This window comes from Lithobates pipiens, unplaced genomic scaffold, assembly GCF_037356315.1.
Source record: "Lithobates pipiens isolate NorthernLeopardFrog02 unplaced genomic scaffold, aLitPip1_a1.2 Scaffold_27, whole genome shotgun sequence".
Classification (NCBI taxonomy): domain Eukaryota; kingdom Metazoa; phylum Chordata; class Amphibia; order Anura; family Ranidae; genus Lithobates; species Lithobates pipiens.
Genome location: NW_027507788.1, coordinates 3,780,086 through 3,802,585, shown reverse-complemented (window position 1 = coordinate 3,802,585; position 22,500 = coordinate 3,780,086). Strand labels below are relative to the sequence as shown.

Genomic DNA, 22,500 nt, shown 5'->3' with positions numbered 1-22,500 from the left:
AGCAGCATTGTTATTGATGTAGTTTTTTTTGCTTGTTTTTTTATTATCATCATCAACGTTATTGTTGTTGTTTTTATTATTATTATTATTAGTAGTAGTAGTAGTAGTATGAATAATATTATTATTATCTTAATAATCATTGTTATACTTGTTTTTATTATCATAATTAGTATTATCATCATCATCGTAATTGTTGTTGTTTTTAGTATTACTATTATCTTCATCATCATTGTAATTGTTGTTGATTTTATTATTATTATCATCATCATTGTTATTGTTATTGATTTTATTATTATTATTATTATCATCATTGTTATTGTTATTGATTTTATTATTATTATTATCATCATCATTGTTATTGTTGTTGATTTTATTATTATTATTATTATTATCATCATTGTTATTGATTTTATCATCATCATTGTTATTGTTGTTTTTATTATTTTTATTATTATTATTTAGTGGTGTATCATTGTTGCTATTTTTCTTATTGCTGCCCCGTTATAAATTGCATTACGATTATGTGTTCAGAATTTTTCTGATTGTTATGATCAATAACTAAATTTTTCTTAGTGGCAATTATGTTGCAATTAGTAGCTGCCCTATATTCGTGGTAATATTAGTTTCGTGTTATTAGAATTATTTTCTCTCTGTCTTCCTACATCGAATAATTGCGACAAGACAAATATTAGCCCTGACTGTTCTTTTTAGTAACCATTTGTGATCCGCATAATGTGGAAGGTTCTGGTGTCATTGTAATTGTGCGTGTCATTGCGGGATTGTCTTGCTGTGTAATTATTTTCTCCCAAGTCCCGCAGTGTTCGATGATGAGCTCAGCAAAGGGCGGAACACTCCTGAGCTGCTCACTTACCGCTGGCCTTGGTGTTGGAGGGGGGGGGGGGGGGGAAGGGGGGGTTCACCATCCTGTGTGCCAGTCCTCCTCAGGTAGCCCCCACATGCCCATGCCAGGTAACTCCACATCCCCATGCCAGGTAACCTCACACCCCTCATGCCAGGTAACCCCACACCCCCATGGTAAATCGCCATTTCACCCCCTGCACACTGGCTAATTGTTGGAGAAATGATTTGTGAAATTGCTCTCTCTTTGCTCTGCATTCTCCTCGCTGGGTTCCCAGGGAGCTGACAAGCCGGAGCTGCCACCACACAATCCCAAATTTACAGAAAGGAAAAAAAAAAAAAATTAAAAGGCTCATTAAAATGCCAGAACATCGCTGGGAGATGAATGGAGGATTCGGAGACCACAGAACGAACTGAAGACAGTTCTATTCAGAAAGCTATTGTCATGGATTGTAAGCTCTTGTGCTCAGGACACCTTCTGCTTCAGTCTTTGTTACTTTATGTCATTTTTTTTTATCAGTGTTTTTGATGTACCCCCCCCCCCCCAAATGTAATATAGGCAATTAAATTAAGAAATTAATAATAAACAACAACATGATAGTCAGTAATATAAAAAAAAAAAAAAAACAACAACATGATGATCAGTAATAATAACAAAACCAATATGATCATCAGTAACAACAATGTAACAACATAATGATCAGTAACAACAATGTAACAACATGATGATCAGTAACAACAATGTAACAACATGATGATCAGTAATAACAATGTAACAACATGATGATCAGTAACAACAATGTAACAAGCTGCACTTGCTCTGTGATACTGAAGACGTTTCGTTGCTCATCCAATCAGCTTCTTCTGTTCTAATTTCATAAACAAGACAACAACATGAATATCAGTAATTAATAAAAAAATATAAAATAATCTGATGGGGCTGCTCATTCTCCACAGGAGGTGCTTTGTAATGTTTTTCAATATTTCATAACAAAAAAGTCTATTTGAATTGTTTTGCCTCCCTAAAATGATGACCAGGTTAGCTGAGAGGCTCCCCAGACAGACAGCATTACCAGCTAATAATATTATATATTTTTTTAGTATATATATATATATATATATATATATATATATATATATATATATATTTACTTATATATATATAAAATATATATATTATTATATAATATATACTATTATTATTATTATTAATAAAATATAAATATATATATATATATATAATTTTTTTATTATTTATTTATTTATTTTTTATTTATTTTTTTGTATAACTAACATATTTACTTCCTAGGCTTGGCTGTGGTTTGTGTACCCCTGTGTGTGCTCAATGGGGGGGTTCTCCTTTGAGTATACACAAAAGCATACAAACCACACCTTAGCTATGTACTTACGTTCTGGATGTTGCAAAGCAGAAATAGCATTATTGTTATTAGTATTAAAAAAAATAACTATTATTATTTTCTTATTCTGAGTTTACACAAAGCAGCACATGTGATCGGTGTATACATGATCTGGATGTAACAAAGCAGGAACAATATTTTCATTATTATAAAAATGAATGATGAAGATGATGATGATTCTTAGTAAATACTTGTAGATGTTATGATGTGTTTATTATCCTCAGCTCACATACAGGAGTACAGTGTGGTCTCATGTGGTCTCAGTTGTTTCTGCTTTGTTATAGCCAGATTGTCCGGATGTAACAAAAGCAGGAATAATATTTTCATTATAATAAAACGAATGATGAAGGTGATGATGAGGAGGATTCTTAATACATTAGTGGTAAATGCTATGATGTGTTTCTCCTCCTGAGCTCACACACATTGGGGTTGATTTCCTAAAACTGGAGAGTGCTAAATGTGATGGAGCTCTGCATAGAAACCAATCAGCTTCAACTTAGAAAGCTGATTGGCTGGTGTGCACAGTTGCGCCAAATTTTGCACTCTCCAGTTTTAGTAAATCAACCCCACAGGGTACAGTGAGGTCTAATTAGTATATGGTCTCATTAGCTCTCAGTATACACCACCTGGATGTAACAAAGTAGGCACAATATTTTCATCATTAATAATATTAATAGAAGATAATATTATTATTAATAATAATTATTACTATGACATACTTTTAAATGTTATATGTTCCTCATCCTGAGCTCATACACTGGAGTATAGACCAGGCATGGTCTGTGTATACACAATCTGGGTATAACAAAGCAGAAACAATATACTACAACTACTACTACTACTACTACTACTAATAATAATAATAATTAATATCATACGTAGTAATTATTATTATTATTGTTATATGACAACCTTATAAATATTATCATGTGTTGCTTATCCTCAACTCACAACAATATGGCCTGCCTACCCAAACTGGATGTAATAAAGCAGGAACAGAATATTTATTATTATTAATAATATCCATAATTATAATTCTTAGTACATATTTATAAATGTTTAAAATGTTGTCATGTGTTCCTTATCCTGAGCTAAAACACAGGGTACAGACCAGTATGCTCCCAGAATACACAATCTGAAAGTAACAAAGCATAAACAATATTTCTATTTTTTTTTTTTTTTTTAAAGAAGAAAAACAATAATAATAATAATAAAAAATCTTAGTAAAGACTGTTATATGTTATCATGTGTTCCTTCCCCTGAGCTCACACACAGGGTACAGATCAGTATGCTCCCAGTATACACAATCTGAAAGTAACAAAGCATAAACAATATTTCTATTTTTTTTTAAAAAAAGAAGAAAAGCAATAATAATAATAATAATAATAATAATAAAAAAAAAAATCTTGATAAAGACATGTTATCATTTGTTCCTTCTCCTGAGCTCACACGCATGGTACAGACCAGTATGCTCCCAGTATACACACTTTGGAAGTAACAAAGCATAAGCAATATTTTTAGATAAATAATAGTAATAATTATAATAATTCTTAGTTTATACTTTAAACTGCTACTGTTTTTCTATTCTGGTCTCACACACAGGATACAGACCAGTGTGCTCCCAGTATATGCAATCTGAAAGTAACCAAGCAGAAACAATATTTTATATAAGTAATAAAAAGAATGGTTCTTTGTACATATACTTTGACATGTTGTGAGCTGTCCCTTATCCTGAGCTCACTCACACACAGGGTCCAGACCAGTGTGCTCCCAGTATACACAATAGGGAACTTACAAAGCAGGAACAATATTGTTATATATAAAAAATAAAAAAAAAATTCTTAGTAAACACTTTAAAAATGCTGTGATGTGTTTCCTATTCTGATTTCACCCACAGGGTAAAGACCAGTGTGCTCCCAGTACACACAATCTGAAAGTAACAAAGCAGAAACAATATTTTATTTAAATAATAATAATAATTTTTAGTAAACACTTTACAAATTGTGTTTTTTGTTTCCTATTCTGATCTGACATGCAGGGCACAGACCAGTGTGCTCCCAGTACACACAATCTAGAAGAAGGGACAATGACCTGTAAAGTGTTTAATCCTGCTGGGTGTAGCTGGCGATGGTGTGAAATATTTGGGGGCATTTTCCACATACTATGCTGGTCATGCTGATCCTGGGCTGATCTTTCAGTAACTTAATAACCCCTCGGAAGTGATTGGTTAAAACTCTTTTCTTTTTTTCTTTTTTTTTTTCTTTTTTTTTAATGGTTAGAAGAAGTGCTGCAGATTGGGCGCTCTGCGACAGATTGGATCCCACGCGGAAATCGTGCAGAGTTCGGTCTCCTCCAATATACTACAGGACGATCTGGTTGGGAAGGTCAGTATCTGGGCAATGTTGGGGATGGTATGCAGAGCACAAACCCCAATTTTACATGAGAAAAGGTGAATTGTAAATTTGGCGTCATCTCCCGCTGAGAGGGATTTTCTGCCCCCCCCCCCCTCCCCCTTCCCCCCAATATCCTTCCATTGTCACCCATGACACCACTTCCAGGCCAATGTGAGTTGGTATTGCTGGGTGTCGGGGCTCCCCATAATGTCATATATAGTTGTGAGTGTAAATAGTAAATGATTCTTTTGGAGAAGTGAGATTGGTGCAGACAGAGCCCTGGAAGGCTGGAAGGATCCGTGCACTGATGAGCAGTGACCTGTCCCCTCAGCTCTCATCCTCTTTGGTGCATTTTAAGAAACAGTAAAAAGTCTCCCCCCCCCCCCTCTTGGAGTGGAAATGAGGGAGGCAGAGGGTGAAGAGTCCTCCCAGACTGGAGCATTGTGTCTTTCCCTGCTATTGGTCCAGCAGCCCCATTCCTTTGCCCCATCCCTCTTCATGAATAAAAGAAGCAGGGCAGAGCCTATCCCTGGTCACACACTCTCCTCCTACATATCAAAGTTGGACACTTTAACAACTTGCAAAGCTCTCAGTTGACGTTATCTGTTCCCCCAAAAAAGCCACCAGTCCAGACAGAGGGATCTGTGTGCTGCCAACCCCACAGTGCCCGGTCCCTGGTGCCACCTTCACCACCCTGCAGCCTCCAGGAGAGCCTCCATCCTGAGCTGGGGGGCTGCATTGCTCCCCTCTTCCTCACATCTCTTCCTGAGACCTCTTCTTCCCCTCCCTGGCTTCTCCCTGCCAGCCTCTACCAAGGTGTCTTCTGCTCACCTACCGCTGATGGCTGCCCTGCCTGGCACAATCCCAAGAATGATGCGCCCGGCTCCAGGTCAGAACTACCCCCGCACAGGATTCCCTCTGGAAGGTAGGTGCTCCTCACCAGTCCCTGCTGGGCTCCTTTTCTTGTAGCTGGGCAAAGTGACACTTAACAGGGACACCTATCAATGCTGCAATCCTCCAGAGCATCCCTGGGTGTCCTCGGGATTGATACTTTGTATCACTGATACATTATTACACAAATACTTTGTATCACTGGTACATTATTACACTGATACATTATTACACAAATACTTTGTATCACTGGTACATTATTACACTTATACATTATTACACAAATACTTTGTATCACTGGTACATTATTACACTTATACATTATTACACAAATACTTTGTATCACTGGTACATTATTACACAAATACTTTGTATCACTGGTACATTATTACACTTATACATTATTACACAAATACTTTGTATCACTGGTACATTATTACACAAATACTTTGTATCACTGGTACATTATTACACTGATACATTATTACACAAATACTTTGTATCACTGGTACATTATTACACTGATACATTATTACACAAATACTTTGTATCACTGGTACATTATTACACAAATACTTTGTATCACTGGTACATTATTACACTGATACATTATTACACAAATACTTTGTATCACTGGTACATTATTACACGAATACTTTGTATCACTGGTACATTATTACACAAATACTTGGTATCACTGGTACATTATTACACAAATACTTTGTATCACTGGTACATTATTACACAAATACTTTGTATCACTGGTACATTATTACACTGATACATTATTACACAAATACTTTGTATCACTGGTACATTATTACACAAATACTTTGTATCACTGGTACATTATTACACAAATACTTGGTATCACTGGTACATTATTACACAAATACTTTGTATCCCATCACTGGTACGTGATTACACAAATACTTTGTATGACTGATACAATATTACACAAATACTTTGTATCACTGATACATTACTACACAAATACTCTGCATTAAATCACTGATACATTACAGAAATACTTTGTATTATATAGACTAATACATTATTGCAGAAATACCATGTATCCCTGATACAGTATAACTTTGTATCCCATCATTGATACATTATTGCACAAATATTTTGTTTCTCGGATACATTATTACAGAAATACTTTGTATAACTGATACATTATTACACAAATACTTCGAATACATGATACATTATTACACAAGTACTGCATTAAATCACTGATACATTACAGAAATACTTTGTATTATATAAACTTATACATTATTGCAGAAATACTACGTATCCCTGATACATTATACCAATACGGACATACTTTGTATCCCATCATTAATACATTATTACAGAAATACTTTGCATTAAATCACTGATACAATACAGAAATTTGTATTGTATGAACTGATACATTATTACAGAAATACTATGTATCACTGATACATTAGACCCCATACATACATACTTTGCACGATATCAACGGATACATTATTATAGGAATACTTTGTATCCCATCACTGATACATTATTAGAGAAATACTTTGTATCACATCATTGATACATTTTTGCAGACACTTTGTATAACATCACTGATACATTACACTTATAGGAATACTTTGTATCATCACAAAGATACTTTGTTTTATTGTAGCGCAGCTTTATTTCCCGTATTACTGGAAGTACTTACTTTGTATCATTGCAGATAGTTAGTGTTATTGCAATACTACTTTTTTTTTTTTACTTTTTAGTTATAAATAGTTTTTAACAAAAAGAGCAATTGTTCAAGACAATCATTACCTCAAACTATAGCTAAGTAGAATATGCATCTACTTATGAAAATAACAACATGTTGCCTGGTATACAGCTATTGCAATACTACTTTATATTGTTGCAGTGTTACTTTGCATTAATGTAGCACCGCTTTGTGCTATTGCAGTGATACTTTGTATTATTGCAGTGCAGATTGGAATTAGCGGTTATTTGTACTGTTGTGCCGCCTTTTTGTGGTATTCCAGGACAATATCATTGCAATGATACTTTTCAATTAACATTTTTTATTATTTCAGTGATACTTAATAATTAACCCTTGCAATATTGCAGCAATACGTATTAATTATTCCTTGCAGTATTGCAGTGATATTTATTAATTGATCATTGTTTCACTGCAACGATACTTTGTATTATTGCAATAGAGATTCGAATCAGTGTTCATTTGTACTGTTGTGCCGCCTTTGTGGAATTCCAGGACAATATCATTGCAATGATACTTTTCAATTAACATTTTTTATTATTTCAGTGATACTTAATAATTAACCCTTGCAATATTGCAGCAATACGTATTAATTATTCCTTGCAGTATTGCAGTGATATTTATTAATTGATCATTGTTTCACTGCAACGATACTTTGTATTATTGCAATAGAGATTCGAATCAGTGTTCATTTGCACTGTTGTGCCGCATTTGTGGAATTCCAGTACTACTCCGCATCATTGCAATGATACTTTTTTTTAATTGTAATTTGGTATTATTGCAGTGATGCTTTAAATTATTACAGCACAGCATCGATTTTTTTTTTTTTTTGTAGTGCTACTTAATACTATTGTAGTGCTGCCTTACGGTAAACCAAATCTACTTTTTATTATTGTAGCACTGCTGTGTATTAATGCAGAGATACTTTGTATTACTACAATAATACTTTATTATATTATTACAATAATACTTTGTATTAATATAGTGATACAATGTATTATTACAATAACAATTTATATTATTACAATATACTTTGTATTAATATTCTGATACTTCGTATTTTTACATTGATACTTTGTATTATTACAATGATACTTTGTATTATTATAATATACTTTGTATTATTACAATGATACTTTTTACTAATGCAGAGATACTTTGCATTATTAAATCTATACATTGTATTAATATAGTTATACTTTGTATTATTACATACTTTGAATTACTACATACTTTGTATTAATGCAGAGATACTTTGTATTAGTACATTGATACTTTGTATTATTACATACTTTGTATTATTACATTGATACTTTGTGTTATTACATACTTTGTATTAATGCAAAGATACTTTGTATTATTACATTGATACTTTGTCGTATTACATACTTTGTATTAATGCAGAGATACTTTGTATTATTACATTGATACTTTGTCGTATTACATACTTTGTATTAATGCAGAGATACTTTGTATTATTACATTGATACTTTGTCGTATTACATACTTTGTATTAATGCAGAGATACTTTGTATTATTACATTGATACTTTGTATTATTACATACTTTGTATTAATGCAGAGATACTTTGTGTTATAAAATTGATACTTTGTATTATTACATTGATACATTGTATTAATATAGTGATAATTTGCATTATTGCAGTACATCTTTGAATTGTTGCAATATTACTTCCTCTGCTGACAGAAGTAATAATAGAATAGAACTAATAGAAACTTTGTATCTTTGTAGTACTTTTGTCTTTTTTTGTCCACAAACTTTTATCACCAGAGATAACAAACTCCTAGTTACCACCATCTCCGGTGTCACCCCCCCCCCCCCCCCAGAAGATTAATTTCTTCTTGCAGCAGCAGCTGCCCCCCATGACTCCCCAGCCCTGGGAATGGATTGTGGGCATTAATGATGAGTTAATGATCAGCAATGTCACACTTTTCTCTCCGTCTCCCCGAGTCTGTGGATGGGGATGGGGGGGGGGATAGGGATGGGGGTTGGGGTGGGGGGGCGAGGCGCTAGGCGGCTGTCATGGCCGCCCCTGCAATCATTAGAGGCGGAGGGGGTCCTGATGGCTCCAAATCGCCCCCCAATCCCCCCAAATCCACATTCATACAATCCGTGATGAAGTGGCGGCAGGAAATGTGTGAAAAGCCACGAAAACAGCAAAACCCACAGAACCCGCATTCCGGGGGGATTTACTGAAGTGCTTTTCTGTAGCAAATGAAAGTAAAACAGACGGCAAAGAGACGGATCAATGGATTAGCGGGATGTTTGCACAACATGACTGCCAATAATCAGCTCGGCTTGTCGGGGGCACTTGTGTGGGGGATGGGCCCCCGGAGTGGCCCTTGTCGGGGATCGAGCAGCCGGAGTGTCGCAGCCGAGTGGCCGGGAATTAGAGGCGCATGATTGTCATGAAATCTCCAAATATCGCCTTTTTCCAGCCCACTCTGTAAATTATGCAGCTCGCCGGGCCTGGAAAATCGTCCTAATCTGCCAGATCTGTATTACACGATATTAAACAAATTGCAGATTCTCCCCCGGATTAGGCGCAGACAAGCGCACAGGCGCTGCGCCTTATCAGCTGCTAATAGGCGTCAACTTTGTAAGTGTGATGGATGGGAGAAGAGCGATCAACTGTCACTCACTGTCCGATACACGGACACATGGCACACTGTTCTATTATCTATACCTACACAACTGACACTTCTATCATCTATACCTACCCAACTGATACTTCTACCGTTCATACCTACACAACTGACACTTCTATCATCTACACCTACATAACTGACACTTCTATCATCTATTCCTACACAACTGACACTTCTACCATCTACACCTACACAACTGACACTTCTACCATCTACACCTACACAACTGACACTTCTATCATCTACATCCACACAACTGACACCTCCACCATCTATACCTACACAACTGACACTTCTACCATCTACATCCACACAACTGACACCTCCACCATCTATACCTACACAACTGACACTTCTACCATCTACACCTACACATCTGACACTTCTATCATCTATACCTACCCAACTGACACGTCTACCGTTCATACCTACACAACTGACACTTCTATCATCTATTCCTACACAACTGACACTTCTATCATCTACACCTACATAACTGACACTTCTATCATCTATTCCTACACAACTGACACTTCTACCATCTACACCTACATAACTGACACTTCTATCATCTATTCCTACACAACTGACACTTCTACCATCTACACCTACATAACTGACACTTCTATCATCTATACCTACCCAACTGACACGTCTACCGTTCATACCTACACAACTGACACTTCTACCATCTACACCTACACAACTGACACTTCTATCATCTATACCTACACAACTGACACTTCTATCATCTATACCTACACAACTGACACTTCTATCATCTATTCCTACACAACTGACACTTCTACCATCTACACCTACATAACTGACACTTCTATCATCTATACCTACACAACTGACACTTCTATCATCTATACCTACCCAACTGACACTTCTACCATCTATACCTACACAACTGACACTTCTATCATCTATACCTAACCAACTGACACTTCTACCATCTATACCTACACAACTGACACCTCCACCATCTATACCTACACAACTGACACTTCTATCATCTATACCTAACCAACTGACACTTCTACCATCTATACCTACACAACTGACACCTCCACCATCTATACCTACACAACTGACACTTCTATCATCTATACCTAACCAACTGACACTCCTACCATCTATACCTACACAATTGACACTCCTATCATCTATACCTACACAATTGACACTCCTATCATCTATACCTACACAACTGACACTTCTACCATCTATACCTACACAACTGACACCTCCACCATCTATACCTACACAACTGACACTTCTATCATCTATACCTAACCAACTGACACTCCTACCATCTATACCTACACAACTGACACTTCTACCATCTACACCTACACAACTGACACTTCTATCATCTATGCCTACACAACTGAAACTTCTATCATCTATACCTACCCATCTGACACTTCTACCATCTATACACAACTGACACCTCCACAATCTCACAACTGACACTTGTACAATCTATACAATACTGACTTATCCATACCTACTGAACAGATATTTCTACCATCTATACCTACCCAACTGACACTTCTACTACCTACACAACTGGCACGTTCTATACATACACAACTGACACTTCTACCATCTATACCTAACCAACAGACATTTCTACCAACTATACCTACCCAACTGACACGTCTGCGATCTATACCTACCCAACTGACAACTACACCATCTATACCTACCCAACTGACACTTCTACCATCTATACCTACCCAGCAGATACTTCTACCATCTATACCTACACAACTGACACTTCTACCATCTATACCTACCTAACAGATACTTCTACCATCTATACCTACCTAACAGATACTTCTACCATCTATACCCACCCAACTGGCACCTCCACCATCTATACCTACCTACCCAACTCACACTTGTACCACCAATACCTACCTAACAGATACTTCTACCGTCTATACCCACCCACCTGACACCTCCACCATCTCTACCTACCCAACTGACACCTCCACCATCTATACCTACCCAACTGACACTTCTACCATCTATACCTACCCAACTGACATTTCTACCATCTATACCTACCCAACAGGTACTTCTACCATCTATACCTACCCAACTGACACTTATACCTACCGAACAGATTCCTCTACCATCATTACCTACCCAAATGACAGTTCCACCGCCTAAAGCGACCCAACTGACACTTATACTTACTAAACAGACACTTAAACCACCTGTACCTACCAAACTGACATTTCTACCATCTACACCTACCGAACTGACACTTATACTTACCGAACGGACACTTCAACCATATACACCTATCGAACAGACGCGTATAACATTTATACTTACCCAACAGGCATTGCTACCATCGATAGACTCACTTATATTATCTGAGGTCACTTACCTAGAATTTCTTGTACAATCTATAGCGCATATGTAGGCATTTATAATTTCTTTAGTCGCTTATATTTACTTACAATATCTATATGGTCACTAATAATATGTATGATTATCTATACCAACTATAGCGCATATATTAATCATTTATAATATATATTAATATCTTTAGTCGCTTAAAATATCTATAATCACTTACAATCTCTATATAGTCACCTATAATATCTATATAGTCACTGATAATATTTTTAGTCACTTTTAAAACATCTACAAATATTTATAAGCTGAGTAAAGTTCATGATACTTTTTTATTTTCACAAAAAGTTACATTTTACCAAGAGTGCAAATACAAAAAAAAGTATCAGACAAATTACTCAACTGTGTTGTTTGTTTGTGTTGTTTGTTGTACATCAAAATACACAATCATCTGTAATTACTTCATAGTCACTGATATCTATAACTACCTATAATATCTGTATAGTCATCGATGATAATAGTCATTTATAATATCTATAAATACTTATAAGTTCAGTTCAGTCCATAATATTTTCTTATTTGCACCACATTTACATTTTGCTATGAAAAAAAAGTATGACAGGCAGTTGTTGCAAATGCAGCAATATAAATAATAGTTACTTATTACATCTATATAGTCAGTAATATCTAGAGTCATTAATAATATCTATATAATCCCTTATACAATGTATATTTAACAGTACTGATTAAAAATTAATATTATTTGTATATTAAAATTAATATTTGTATTATAAAATAAATATTATTTGTATAATCATGCACACTGGGCTTACAAAAAACGCCAGTTCCCTCGGCATTAAAAAAAAACGCATATAGAACGTTTTTTGTAGAGTTTAGGAATCGTTTATTGTTTTAGTTTTTTTTTTGTTTTGTTTTTGTTTTTTGCCAGACAGCAATAATTAGGAATGCAACCAGAACGTTTTTTCCCCCCTGCCTTTAACGCTGAGAACAAAACATGCCTGTAATTGTCCTAATGTGTATGGAAACATCGGATAAGATTGGGACACATAGGATAAGATTGGGACACATCGGATAAGATTGGGACACATAGGAGAACAATGGGAGATGCACATAGGATAACATTGGGACACATAGGAGAACATTGGGACACACAGGATAAGATTTGGACACATAGGATACGACTGGGACACATAAGAGAAAATTGGGACACATGGGAGAACATTGGGACACATAGGAAAACATTGGGACACAGAATAAGATTGGGACACATAGGAAAACTTTGGGACACATAGGAGAACATTGGGACACATATGATAAGATTGGGACACATATGAGAACATTGGGACACGTAGGATAAGATTGGGACACATAGGAGAACATTGGGACACATAGGTGAACATTGGGACACATAGGACAACAGTGGGACACATAGGAGAACATTGGGACACATATGATAATATTGGGACACATAGGAGAACACTAGGGCACTTAGGAGAACATTGGGACACATAGGATAAGATTGGGACACATAGGAGAACACTGGGAAACATAGGATAACAGTGGGACACATGGGAGAACATTGGGACACATAGGATAACAGTGGGACACATAGGAGAACATTGGGACACATATAATAATATTGGGACACATAGGAGAACATTGGGACACGTAGGATAAGATTGGGACACATAGGAGAACATTGGGACACATAGGTGAACATTGGGACACATAGGATAACAGTGGGACACATAGGAGAACATTGGGACACATATGATAATATTGGGACACATAGGAGAACACTAGGGCACTTAGGAGAACATTGGGACACATAGGATAAGATTGGGACACATAGGAGAACACTGGGAAACATAGGATACCAGTGGGACACATAGGAGAACATTGGGACACATAGGATACGATTGGGACACATAGAACATTGGGACACATAGGAGAACATTAGGACACTTAGGAGAACATTGGGACACATAGGAAACGATTGGGACACATAGAACATTGGGACACATAGGAGCACATTAGGACACTTAGGAGAACATTGGGACACATAGGAAACGATTGGGACACATAGAACATTGGGACACATAGGAGAACATTGGGACACATAGGATAAGATTGGGACACATAGGAGAACATTGGGACACATAGGATACGATTGGGACACATAGAACATTGGGACACATAGGAAACGATTGGGACAAATAGAACATTGGGACACATAGGAGAACATTGTCTTTCCTGTTGTGTTGATAATTACAGAACATTCATGAAGCCATTGTAGATGTAAAATGTTTGTATCAATCACTTGGTGTTTATAACATTTTATAATTTCTGTGCTTCATTCACATTGGTAAAGAATATTTTTAAAGCCAAAATTTGGATTTTATTTATTTTATTTTGTTGTTGTCACCCGTGGCACACTCTAGAGATTTCAATGTATTTCCTGCCCTGGAGACACAACAGGAAGTGGGGGTCCAATTATTTTTAGTTGAGCAAATAGATACTCTTCTGTATACCATTGTTTAGGAAATAAGAAATGTTTTATTATGATATATTATTACTCCCGTGTTTGTATTAATCATTCTGAACAATGCAAAGAAATTCTTGGTAAAAACAATAATAATACAAATAATACAATGTTGCCGTTTTTTACTTTTTGTAACTCCTGATATTCTTGTATCTCAGTTGGTCAAATGGTACATCATGTTCATATGGAAGATGCCATTGTCGGTGCTGCCTCTCACTATCCCCTCCTGTGCCCCCCTCCCGCAGTGTCCACTCCTCTGGGTCAGGGTCGGGTGAACCAGCTCGGTGGAGTCTTCATCAACGGCCGACCTCTGCCCAACCACATCCGACATAAGATCGTAGAGATGGCCCACCATGGCATCCGACCGTGCGTCATCTCCCGCCAGCTGAGGGTCTCCCATGGCTGTGTCTCCAAAATCCTCTGCCGTTACCAGGAGACCGGATCCATCCGGCCCGGGGCCATCGGGGGCAGCAAGCCCAGGGTGAGTGTGAGAGCCTCAGCCAAGAGGGGGGAGGGGTGGGTGGGGTGGTGAAGGGGGTGTATTACCTGTACAGTGAGGGCAACAGACTAGGATGCAAAGAAGTACCGAACAGAACTCAGAAGAGTATACTAGAACAGAATATTGTACTATATATAGTAAAGAATAGACCAGTATAATAGAACAATATACATAGTATAATATAGAATAGAATAGAATAGAATAGAAAGTATACAAATGCGGAGCATTCAGAATTTTGTATTTGCACAGGAAAACAAATCTATATTATACACACATACTCCACTAAAGGATACATTTATAATAATAGTTATTCCGTGAATTACAATGTAACAACTCGCATTACATGGGATTGTATGATAGGTGCAGAGCACTGAATTGGGGTGTCTGGGGTGGATGAAATCGAACCCTCAATGTACAGAGCACACACACAGTAGACCAGTCCTGCCTCTTCTCCATCCATACCATGATTTAGGGGTCCTGTCCTTTCCTTGTACCCCCATACTGACATGTCTGCCCTGCCTTTCTACCCCCCATACTGACATGTCTGCCCTGTCCTCGTACCCCACAAACTGTCATATCTGTCCTGTCCTTATACCCCATACTGACATATCTGTCCTGTTCTTGTACCCCCCATACTGACATATCTGTCCTGTCCTTGTACCCCCCATACTGACATATCTGTCCTGTCCTTGTACCCCCCATACTGACATATCTGTCCTGTTCTTGTACCCCCCATACTGACATATCTGTCCTGTCCTTGTACCCCCCATACTGACATATCTGTCCTGTTCTTGTACCCCATATACTGACATGCCTGTCCTGTCCTGTCCTTGTACCCCATATACTGACATGTCTGTCCTGTCCTTGTACCCCCCATACTGACATGTCATGTCTGTCCTGTCCTTGTACCCCATATACTGACATGTCTGTCCTGTCCTTGTACCCCATATACTGACATGCCTGTCCTGTCCTTGTACCCCCCATACTGACATGTCATGTCTGTCCTGTCCTTGTACCCCATATACTGACATGTCTGTCCTGTCCTTGTACCCCCCATACTGACATGTCATGTCTGTCCTGTCCTTGTACCCCATATACTGACATGCCTGTCCTGTCCTTGTACCCCATATACTGACATGTCTGTCCTGTCCTTGTACCCCATATACTGACATGCCTGTCCTGTCCTTGTACCCCCCATACTGACATGTCATGTCTGTCCTGTCCTTGTACCCCATATACTGACATGTCTGTCCTGTCCTTGTACCCCATATACTGACATGCCTGTCCTGTCCTGTCCTTGTACCCCCCATACTGACATGTCTGTCATGTCCTTGTACCCCATATACTGCCATGTCTGTCCTGTCCTTGTACCCCCCATACTGACATGTCATGTCTGTCCTGTCCTTGTACCCCATATACTGACATGCCTGTCCTGTCCTTGTACCCCATATACTGACATGCCTGTCCTGTCCTTGTACCCCCCATACTGACATGTCATGTCTGTCCTGTCCTTGTACCCCATATACTGACATGCCTGTCCTGTCCTTGTACCCCATATACTGACATGTCTGTCCTGTCCTTGTACCCCATATACTAACATGTCTGTCCTGTCCTTGTACCCCCCATACTGACACGTCTGTCCTGTCCTTGTACCCCCCATACTGACATGTCTGTCCTGTTCTGTTCTGTCACATTAAAGCAGGTGGCCACTCCCGACGTGGAGAAGAAGATCGAGGAATACAAGCGGGAGAACCCCGGGATGTTCAGCTGGGAGATCCGGGACCGGTTGCTGAAGGATGGCCACTGTGACCGCAGCTCTGTTCCCTCAGGTGAGCGCAGGGACACACCGCATGGGCGGGGCCGAGGAGAGCAGGCTACTCTGAGCATAGTGGACAATCTCTGTTGTAGTGTCTATGTAGTGGGCTGAGTGTTTTCCCTTTTCTAATTGTTAGCTCGATGTCCAATGATTGTGTTTTATGGACCCCTTTAGGTTACTAAGTTAATAGTAAATTAAATTAAAAACTCTGACTTTTTTAGTGCTCCTTATGTACACAGGTGATAGTAGATGGCAGTGCTCCCTATGTACCCAAGTGATAGTAGATGTCAGTGCTCCCTGTGTACTCAGGTGATAGTAGATGGCAGTGCTCCTTGTGTACCCAGGTGATAGTAGATTGTAGTGCTACCTATGTACCCAGGTGATAGTAGTCAGTGATAGTAAATGGTAGAGCTCCCTGTATACTTAGGTTATATTAGTCAGTGTTAGTAGATGGCAGTGCTCCCTGTGTACCCAGGTGATAGTAGGTGTCAGTGCTCCCTGTATACCCAGGTGATAGTAGTCAGTGATAGGTGTCAGTGCTCTCTGTGTACTCAGGTGATAGTAGTCAGTGATAGTAGGTGTCAGTGCTCCCTGTGTACCCAGGTGATAGTAGTCAGTGATAGTAGGTGTCAGTGCTCCCTGTGTACTCAGGTGATAGTAGGCAGTGATAGTAGGTGTCAGTGCCCCCTGTGTACCCAGGTGATAGTAGTCAGTGATAGTAGGTGTCAGTGCTCCCTGTGTACCCAGGTGATAGTAGTCAGTGATAGTAGGTGTCAGTGCTCCCTGTGTACCCAGGTGATAGTAGTCAGTGATAGTAGGTGTCAGTGCTCCCTGTGTACTCAGGTGGTAGTAGTCAGTGATAGTAGGTGTCAGTGCCCCCTGTGTTCTCAGGTGGTAGTAGTCAGTGATTGTAGGTGTCAGTGCTCCCTGTGTACTCAGGTGGTAGTAGTCAGTGATTGTAGGTGTCAGTGCTCCCTGTGTTCTCAGGTGGTAGTAGTCAGTGATAGTAGGTGTCAGTGCTCCCTGTGTTCTCAGGTGATAGTAGTCAGTGATTGTAGGTGTCAGTGCTCCCTGTGTTCTCAGGTGGTAGTAGTCAGTGATAGTAGGTGTCAGTGCCCCCTGTGTTCTCAGGTGATAGTAGTCAGTGATTGTAGGTGTCAGTGCCCCCTGTGTTCTCAGGTGGTAGTAGTCAGTGATTGTAGGTGTCAGTGCTCCCTGTGTTCTCAGGTGGTAGTAGTCAGTGATAGTAGGTGTCAGTGCCCCCTGTGTTCTCAGGTGGTAGTAGTCAGTGATTGTAGGTGTCAGTGCCCCCTGTGTTCTCAGGTGGTAGTAGTCAGTGATTGTAGGTGTCAGTGCTCCCTGTGTTCTCAGGTGGTAGTAGTCAGTGATTGTAGGTGTCAGTGCCCCCTGTGTTCTCAGGTGGTAGTAGTCAGTGATTGTAGGTGTCAGTGCTCCCTGTGTTCTCAGGTGGTAGTAGTCAGTGATAGTAGGTGTCAGTGCTCCCTGTGTTCTCAGGTGGTAGTAGTCAGTGATAGTAGGTGTCAGTGCCCCCTGTATACCGGGTGATAGTAGATGGTAGAGCTCCCTGTATACTCAGGTGATAGTAGTCGGTGTTAGTAGATAGCAGTGCTTGGCTCCCTGTGTACTCAGGTGATAGTAGTCAGTGTTAGTAGATTTCGGTGAACCCCATACACCCCTTTTTATATTTCCTTTGGTATCTTTTCATTTCTGAGGTTTAGTGAGCTCGATTAGCCGGGTCCTGCGAATAAAGTTCGGGAAAAAAGAGGAAGATGATGACTGTGATAAGAAAGAAGAGGATGGAGAGAAGAAGACCAAACACAGCATCGATGGCATCCTGGGCGACAAAGGTAGGAGCACTTGCGATTGTGTGTAACAGTTCCGCGCTTATGTATCACAGCCAGCAAAGTGCAACAGCCCATTTCACACCACATCCAGACATGACAGTTGCTATGGGTTACTGCACTTTGCTTTTTTTTATATGTGTACATCCAGTTATACAATCATGTATTGCTATTTGTGCGGATCAATCCCGTGGATGTGCACAGTGATTGGGGGGGGGGGGGTGTACAATCAATGATTTGGGGGGGCTGCAATGCACAGTGATGGGAGGGTTGGCAGTGTTCAGTGATGGAGGGGTGTACAGTGATGGGTGGGGTGGCGGTGTTCAGTGATGGAGGGGTGTACAGTGATGGGGGTGTACAGCATGAGGGGTACAGTAATGAAGAGGTGTACAGTGATTAGTGAAGGAGGGGTGTACAATGATGGAGAGGGGGCGTCAGTGATCAGTGATGGAGGGGTGTACAGTGATGAGGGGTACAGTAATAAAGGGGTGTACAGTGATGGGGTGGCGGGGAGTGTACAGTGATGGGGTGGGGGTGTACAGTGATGAGGGGTACAGTAATAAAGGGGTCTACAGTGATGAGGGGCACAGTAATGAAGGGGTGTACAGAGATGGGGGTGGGGGTGGACAGTGATGAGGGGTACAGTAATAAAGGGGTGTACAGTGGGGGGGGGGGGTCATACAGTGATGGGGTACAGTGATGAAGGGGTGTACCGTGATGGGGGGGGGTGGCAGTGTTCAGTGATGGAGGGGTGTACAGTGATGGGGGTGTACAATGATAAGGGGTACAGTAATGAAGGGGTGTACAGTGATGGGGTGGCAGGGAGTGTACAGTGATGGGGGGACAGTGAAGAAGGGGTGTACAGTGATGGGGGGGTGGCAGTGTTCAGTGATGGAGGGGTGTACAGTGATGTGGGTGGGGATGTACAGTGATGAGGGGTACAGTAATGAAGGGGTGTACAGTGATGGGGTGGTGGGGAGTGTACAGTGATGGGGTGGTGGGGAGTGTACAGTGATGGGGGAGTGTACAGTGATGGGGGTGGGGGTGTACAGTGATGAGGGGTGGTGGGGAGTGTACAGTGATGGGGGTGGGGGTGTACAGTGATGAGGGGTGGTGGGGAGTGTACAGTGATGGGGTGGTGGGGAGTGTACAGTGATGGGGTGGTGGGGAGTGTACAGTGATGGGGTGGTGGGGAGTGTACAGTGATGGGGGTGGGGGTGTACAGTGATGAGGGGTACAGTAATGAAGGGGTGTACAGTGATGGGGTGGTGGGGAGTGTACATTGATGGGGGGGTGTACAGGGATAGGGGGTATACAGTAAAGGGGGTGCACAACGGTGTAAATATGGCACAAATAATTCCAGTGCCATCGAAGTGTAGTGATAAATACCCCCTGAATTTAAATATAGGGGTATAAAGCAGGGAGAGAGGGCAAAAGAGAGGACACTGCTGGGATATTGATCTGTATCGGTCAGGATTGGTTTTATTGTAGAAGCATGAATTTATATTTGCACTAAAAGTTTGGCGAACTGTTTATTTTTATATTTGGATCCAAAACGAGAAGTCCTCTATTTGTGCAGGGACTACAAATCCCAGCAGTCCTGGTCTGTTAGGGCAGATTGAAACTAGTAGTTCCACAACCACCGCTGTCATCTATATCTGTCATCTATATCTGTCATCTATATCTGTCATCTATATCTGTCATCTATATCTGTCATCTATATCTACTCTATTTTTGTGTTGCTTTTATCTCATCTCTCTATTATTTGTCTCTTCATAAATCGTGTAGCGATGTGATCGGTGTCTGGCTCGGCTCCTGTATGGGATTGTCTATGTAGCATTAGCTGACATTGGCAGATCTGTGTCTGGGCTCGTTGATCAATAATTTATAGGAGTCTTGGATGTGTCTGCTCGTTAATTTGTTAAACAGATTTTGCGGCTCGGTAATCGGTCCCTGGGAAGTTGCTGTGACAGCTCACCGATTGCAGCAATCATCGCCGATTAGGAGTCCCCGGCCGGGTGACAGCCTGATGTGACAGGTGACAGCCGGGGAGGGAGTGACAGCGGGATCCCCCGACAGATGATTGGGGGTGACAGGGATCCGCCGCCACTGGGGAAAATCATAGCCAAAATAAAAAAATAAAAACAAGCAAATGTAATACTTAATTCCTTTTAGTATTATTGTTATTATTATTTCACAATTAAAAAAGAAAAATATCCATTTACCATAATATACACAATCTAAAAATGTGAATTTGAAGATGGTAATGACTTCTATTGATTGCCATCCAGGTAAAAAATGATGTTTTTTTTTCTTTTTTAGTTTAGCAATGGAACACACACATAAATTCAATTCATGTATTATTACATTATTATATATTTTTTTTATATATATTGCTTATCATTCATTTAATTCATTAATTTCAACTTTGTTATGACACAAATATATATATCTATTTATTTTTCTTATATATGCATAATATATGTAATATATGTAACTTTACAAATAGACGATAGATGGATAGATAGATAGATAGATAGATAGATAGATAGATAGATAGATAGATAGATAGATAGATCCCTTTCATGTTTTTTTTTTTGTTTTTTTTAACAAGGAAGAAATATATTTTTCTATAAATATATTATTTCATATATATCCTTGATTATTATATCTACTGATTTACAATTTCCAATTACTGATAATTAATCCCACCATCTATCCTCTATTGGGCATTTGAGGACAGACTGGCTCGTCTCTCTCACACTGTATGTCTCTCTCCCTCCTCTCTCTTCTTCTCTCTCTCATCCTTCTATTCTCCCCCCCCCCCTTCTCTCTCACCCCTCTCTCTCTTGCTTCCCTCTTCTTTTCCCCCTCTTCTCTTTCCCTCTCTCCTTCTCCCCCTCCCCCTCTTTCACTCACTCCCCCTTTCTCTCCCCTCTTCTCTCTCTCTCTCCCTCTCCCCCTTTCTTTCTCTCCCTCCCCTCTCATATTCTCACTCTCTCCCATTCTCTCTCCCCCTTCTCTCTCCCTCTCTCCTTCTCTCTCCCTCTCTCCTTCTCTCTCCCTCTCTCCTTCTCTCTCCCGAACTCCCCTATTCTCTCCTCCCCTCTCTCTCTCCTTCTCCCCCCTCTCTCACTCCCCATCTCCCTCTCCCCCTCTCTCTCTCTCCCTCCCCTCTTCTCTCTCTGTCTCTCCCACTCCCCAGCTTCTCTCTCTCCCCTCTCCTACTCTCTCTGCCCCCTCCCCCTCCCCTCCTCTCTCTCACTCTCCTCTCCTATTCTCTCTTCCCCCTCTTCTCTATATCTGTCTCTCCCACTCCCCAGCTTCTCTCCCCTCTCCTACTCTCTCTCTCTCTCCCCCCTCTTCTCTCTCTGTCTCTGTCCCCCTTTC

General features: G+C 39.8%; 1 protein-coding gene across 9 annotated transcripts in view; it reads left to right on the top strand.

Annotated features, from left to right (window-relative positions):
- Window positions 1-5,213: 5,213 nt before the first annotated feature.
- The window catches only part of PAX7 (paired box 7), a 184,473-nt gene continuing 167,186 nt past the window's right edge, over window positions 5,214-22,500 (top strand). For 2 of the 9 annotated variants that reach the window (XM_077456329.1, XM_077456325.1), the window contains exons 1-4: window positions 5,214-5,594; window positions 15,092-15,414; window positions 17,132-17,261; window positions 18,982-19,116. In XM_077456329.1, the coding sequence (XP_077312455.1) occupies window positions 5,510-5,594; window positions 15,092-15,414; window positions 17,132-17,261; window positions 18,982-19,116 (673 nt within the window). In that variant the 5' untranslated portion in view covers window positions 5,214-5,509. The remainder of the gene's footprint in view (window positions 5,595-15,091; window positions 15,415-17,131; window positions 17,262-18,981; window positions 19,117-22,500) is intronic. The other 7 variants (XM_077456333.1, XM_077456331.1, XM_077456332.1 and 4 more) reach the window with 7 other exon arrangements.